The sequence below is a fragment of the Typopeltis vanoorti genome, chromosome 22 (genome assembly GCF_054136105.1).
Source record: "Typopeltis vanoorti isolate ZY-2024b chromosome 22, IOZ_Tvanoo_1.0, whole genome shotgun sequence".
Taxonomy (NCBI): domain Eukaryota; kingdom Metazoa; phylum Arthropoda; class Arachnida; order Uropygi; family Thelyphonidae; genus Typopeltis; species Typopeltis vanoorti.
In genome coordinates, this window is record NC_143570.1 from 89,329,670 (window position 1) to 89,335,669 (window position 6,000).

Genomic DNA, 6,000 nt, shown 5'->3' on the forward strand with positions numbered 1-6,000 from the left:
CTACGCATCCAGAGAACAAGGGCAAAATTTGGGCTCTCCCCCAGTTAGCGATTTCCAAATCAGCAACTTGCTTCCTTAAGATCCCCGTAAATTTCGTCTATCTCGCGTTCCATTGTTTCACTGTTGAACATGTGTATAATTTACCGAGTTCAATGTTCACCGGTTGCTTCGGACATTACGATGGCGGTAAGAGCGAGTAACTGACCCGTTAATGTCCGCTTTATCGATTTATGCGTTCAATACTAGAAGCAACAGGACTCGCATTTAGAAAAGTTGGAAGGTATTTAACTAGAACACACACACACATATATATGTGAGAGAGAGAGAGAGAGAGACTAGCATCTCTTCTGTTTGTCTTAGAAAATGTAAAAACTTACTTAATTATTTTTAACTGATAAATGTTTGAAGGTTTCGCTGAAACCTTGTAAGAGTTTGCTGTGGAAAATACGCAGAAATAATTTAAGTTATCATATAAGGGAAGTGGTTAGTGCTTTCTTAACCTGGAGCCCTGGGGGGGAAATCGCCCCCCTTCACTATACCACTGTATTCTTCAACAGCAAATATTATTTGGTAAACGCACTGCTATAATTTACACATGTTAATCCAGAAGCTTTCTTACTTCTGATTTTTATCTTGGGGACATATGCAAACCTACTCGGTGTTAGACAACTTTATATCGTAGAGGGGAGAAACAAAAAAAACTTAACTTTCTACACGAGTTCCTGCCGAAGCAAGCAGCCCATGACAAAATAAGAAAGCGCGTTTCATAATCTACTCCAATAATGGAGAATAACAGCATCGGTTTTATCTGTTAATAAATGCTAATATCGGAATAAATATTTTCTACGGTTCGGCCACCTCTCGTTCGTTCAACTTCGACGATCAGATTTTATTCGGCAGTAAAATTAAATTCTGTTGTCTCAATGAAGCATGAATGAGTCAAATCCTTCGCTTTTCAAGTTTCAATTCCCCCCCCCCCCCGAACGCAGTTCATACCTTATTTCCTCTTCGTTTAACAATCAACCAATACTACACCTGTTTCACTTAGAATTAACTCACGGGAAGCGGAGAACGTCGAAGTTACACATTTCTAAGTGTATTTCAAATATATCAATTGATTAATTCAGAGTTTTATCTACAACATATTCGTGATATCGGCGCATGGGTGGCCGAAGGGATAGCGCTCCACTTTATGCTAAGCAAGCAGTGGATTCAAATCACTCTGAGGCAGAAATGGTGAATGTGGTAGATGAATTTCGTCTCCCGGTGGGAGAACACTAATTCTGCTTACAGCAAACCTAAAGTGACGTGAAGATTTGTTTCTACAGCAGGGTTTCTATTATAGTATTACTAGTATGCTGATCTCTATCATTCCTCGTCTTGTATCCAAGACTGTAATAATAATAGCAGGTGCGGTCAACATCCATTTGGTGTCTGACTCCAAATTCACCGAATTCTTCATCTTTATTTTTGATTTATCTCCACTCTTCGGAATAGCCTCCATCACTCGGTGCTTACTGAAAGATTGTAACTTTCAGATGTTCAAGAAACACTTAAACAGATTCGTTCTTCCCCCCCCACACACACACACGATACTAATGTACTGTAGGTCTTGCGACCTCTCACGTGTAGGTTTATATAAACTCATACATCAATTATACATATAAAAATTTTTTAATTATATATTTTTCGGCTATGGGGCTGTCATTAAAAAGAGATTCAGTAGAGTACGAATTCGAGTTAGGAAAATTGTCTATATAAGTGATAGTTGAAAAAGGATAGAGACAACAGTATCAGGTAAGCAGTTTTCGAACTATTTAAGAAATGACACCTGATGTAGGTTAAAGCCAAGAGATTAATTCATTTCTACATGGTTTGAATGCCTTGCAAATACATTCAGGTTTAATCAGGTATCTCGTGAAAAAAAAAAAAAAGTAGCAAACAATTAGTAATAATCTAAAGAACAGAGATACTAAGTTACGTTTGGTGAAAAGAAACGAAGCTGCTTAGATTTGTGAAAAGTATGTTGAGTTTGTAGGGAGGGGGTGTACATATACGTGTAAGGAGGAATATCGAGCGTTTACACCAATCGGAAAGATAAATTTGCATATAAGAACTGAAATGATCGTCACAGAACAAATAGCAATTGGAACATGTCAATCAACACAAATAGAAGAATGACACGGGAACTCGCTGCGTGATAAGGGAAGAATTTATTCCAAGGCAATTGCAGCTGTCAGGAAAGAAATCAATTTTTTCCTGACAGCTACAGAAAAATCGAGTAAAAACAGAGCTTGTCTTAAAATTATAATCAAAACAAGTAAAAAAAAAAGCATGCTACAACGTTCAGTTTTAATTGTGTACTTTTGGAACACTTCACACACGCTGAAGTAGATCTATATTTCCTCATTCCATTTAAGTGTTTAACGTTCTACTCTGTTTCACGCGTGCTCGCATCCTTCCTCCCCTCCTTCGACGACAGATGGATCGTAAAGTCAAATCATGCGTTTTTTAGCATTTCAAGATTTTTGCATGGTGTGCGCTGGAATAGCGGGAGCACAGAGCGTCTGGGGAAAATAATTAATTACACTTCCCCTCTTGCTTGATTTTGCTAAAGACGTTCTTTTATTAACTCATTAGCTCACAACAACAAAATAAAGCAAAATTAAACACTTCCACACCACTTTATTTACTCCGCGTAACTGGCACCTGTACAGCTTTACTCAAGGTCGACTGTCACGAAACAAGAACACTGATTCGAGTTTATTAACACAACATTTTAAAAAAGAGGATAAGGAGGTCAGAGAATTATGAAAAAATACCACGATCAGAAAGGGTAGGTTGGTTAGAAGGCTTTTGCGATGAAAAGAAAACAGGAAGAATTTTGAACACACGAGACTGGAATGAACAAATGGAATTGAATAATTCAAACTTCATGCAACAACCTTTGAACAAGAGTTTTGTTGTAGAAATACAAACTGCTTCCTTAACAAGCAGCCAGTTATTGAAATAACTAAAATATATTCATGGAAATTAAAGATTGCATCGTATGAACTGTTGCTTGTATTTCAGCTTGTTCTTTCTTCTCCTCAACCGAAGTATTTATTAACTGCTAATTGAAGTTAACACAATATCATAGTCTTCCTTAGACCCCCCCCTCCAAGTTTACTTAGGAATCGCCCGACATTCTCCCCCCCCCCCAGTCCCTCCATGAGCTTTCTCAGTATGGTGGTTCCATCGATTACCTTCTGGAGTGCTTGCGTATCCGCAAAGAAGTCTACATCTTCGAAGAATCCCTCCCTAGGTTTACAAAGTCTTAAGGCAGACTTAACGCTACAGCGCAACTCCAAAAATATAGCACACTTTTCAGGCGTCTCGCAATTTATTTTTGTTTATTTACGATAAAATCAACAAAATGTTGTGCTGCATCTGTCAAATTTTAGTTCTCTGAGCTGACGTTGACATTCTTAAACCCAATCACTTATTAACCATATTTAGCGAAAATAAAAATAAAGCCCCGATTAAAAACGATGCATTTAATCTTAAGGCAAATTTAGCTTACAAACTGAATGATTAGAAGAAAAAAAAGCCAACTGTCAGAGCACACTTACTTGGAAGCCATCTCGTGAAGTAACAAGAATTCCAACACAGACAAGCGATGTCACTTCAGAATAGATCCGTACGACCCAATATTTTTGCACAAAACAAAACGAAAGAATGTCGGCGTCCAGCGGACTATCTCCGTGCTAGCATCACCACTATGCCAGCTTGCTTGCTTGCCGCGCGAGAGGAAGAAAACCCACGCCTGCTAGTCGGCGTTTCCATGTGACCCCGCCGGTTCCCTGTGATTGGTGGGTGTCTCTCCACGGGTTATGTACAACGCTATAGGGCACGTGTAGGCCAGAGAAACCCTTTCAAACAGGGCTACTCGTTGCATAGGGTCGTGAGACAACGCGGGAAAAAGTGCAAAGCTGGTCAGACTACTTTTGCAGCAGTCATTACCATGTCCCAGGTTGAGGGCCAGGTAGGTATAAGTCGGGGGGGGGGGGGGTTCGAGGTAAAACTAAATGGAAGGGCAATGCGCACGTTAAGGGCAGTGTCATATTTATACTTAGCAAACTGCCTAGGGCATGAAATATGTTTCCATCAAATATTGTGTAATTAGAATCTTGCGTTAATTATTTATAAATTTGCAACATTAAATTATTGTAACAAATAAAAAAGCATAAGAGATAAGTAATAATGTAAACTTAATCACGTGATACTGTTATAGTATCCTGCACACACCCATTGAGGGCACATACCAGGAAATTAATGATGATAAAAAAATAAATGCACTTTCTAAGTGACAATTAAGTATTTCCGAAATTAAAGAAATGCGTCCCGAAAAATATCACCTATCGCCGAAATCCGTCATTCTTTAAATTGCGAGCCAAACAAACCCAATGACCTAGGTACGGCAATGCGAGAGCGAAATGTCCTTATCTAAGAGCTTACCAACAAAACTGAAATATATATATATATATATATATATATATATGAACCTCTTGGAATCTACGAAGAATTACCGAAACCTTAGTAATATGGTATACTTTCGAAATATGCGATTACATAATGTGAACACTAGTATCGGTATTGCAATTGCAGTGATAGAAGAATCTGTTGATGAATCTTGACTCCAGGAGGCGTTGTATAATAATAATATGACGAGTCAATGTCTCCGTTCCCTACACAAGAACACGTGTCACACTTTACCCTTCCTTATATGTGTGACTACTGGAAATTTAATTCATGAAGTGAATCTTCCTATAGCCAGTGATGAATCACCTGCAACGACCTGTTTCTGTTGCATAATGGATTCCGGTTACAATCTATTATGTTCTTAACAGCTAGTATAAAACAACCGGAATGAAGTAGAATTTCAAAACATCATGACTTAAACGTATAAAATATAAATGGGGGGAAAAATAAGAAAAACAGGAACAAAAATTAAATTTCTAATGCATCATACCACTGAAACGATAATTACTTCGATTTAAAATAATTCCTCCTTTCTAAGCACAGAAATTAATACTGAGTTTTTATTATTATTATTCATGACACCTCCAAGGAGCCCGAAGACTCATCGCGGGGGGGGGGGAGTGCGATGACAAATAAAAACTTCGAATCCCGTCTTGAATGCGAGGAACTTTTATAATGACTTTTCAAATAAAGAGGAATTATAAATTAAAGATGCCAAGATATTATGATTTTGTTTAATCCTTGATCCAATGTAAATAAATAATGTTTGTTTCCATTGTAACTTAACGACTAGGCTACTTGTATATACAGGCTAATAACTTCACATTAAAAAAGAAAAAAAAACCGAATTAGTCGGTCTCATACGGTAGTGAAAGGGTTCTCTATAGGATATACAAATAACGAACGTGATCAGTTCATTGAAGTCAATAAACTGACCACTTCCATATTGAAAGCTCGTAGTAGCATGAAAATGCCATACTTAGGTCTCCAGGATAAGGAATTCTTAGCGTCATTATTCTCACAATAATTGCACATTAACATATAGATGGCGAACCTTTTAGAGCAGAACTGATATTCCAAAAATATAAAATAAATAAATAGTTAATCTCCGAATACTTATAACCTTGATTTAATGTGAACTGTTATTGCGAAACACCTCAACAAAGAACCTCATGCTTATTAAATATGAGAATTAAACATGCTACAGCTAACTTTGAAATATACTGTAAGGAAAAAAAATTACGCGGTTAGTACAACGAAGTTCGTTTTACATGTCTCAAAACAATAATCAGAGCAATATATTTATCCAATTAACTACATATGTTATTATTCAATGCAAAATAAATTTCGGAAAAACGTAATATATGGCTTTTTTTTTTTTTTTTTCCTTCTTTAAATTTCAAAACTAGTCATCGGAGGCTTAGTTCGTAGAACAAGTAACAGCTCAGTGACTGTGAAATGAGCAATTTTTTTAAAAAA

At 37.1% G+C, this 6,000-nt stretch overlaps 1 protein-coding gene across 1 annotated transcript in view; it reads right to left on the bottom strand.

Annotated features, from left to right (window-relative positions):
• Positions 1–3,772, bottom strand: part of nemy (cytochrome b561 family member no extended memory) — a 107,632-nt gene extending 103,860 nt beyond the window's left edge. Inside the window, exon 1 of the mRNA XM_090412355.1 lies at positions 3,612–3,772. Within this exon, the coding sequence (XP_090268481.1) occupies positions 3,612–3,622 (11 nt within the window). The 5' untranslated portion in view covers positions 3,623–3,772. The remainder of the gene's footprint in view (positions 1–3,611) is intronic.
• Between the last annotated feature and the right edge of the window lie 2,228 nt (positions 3,773–6,000).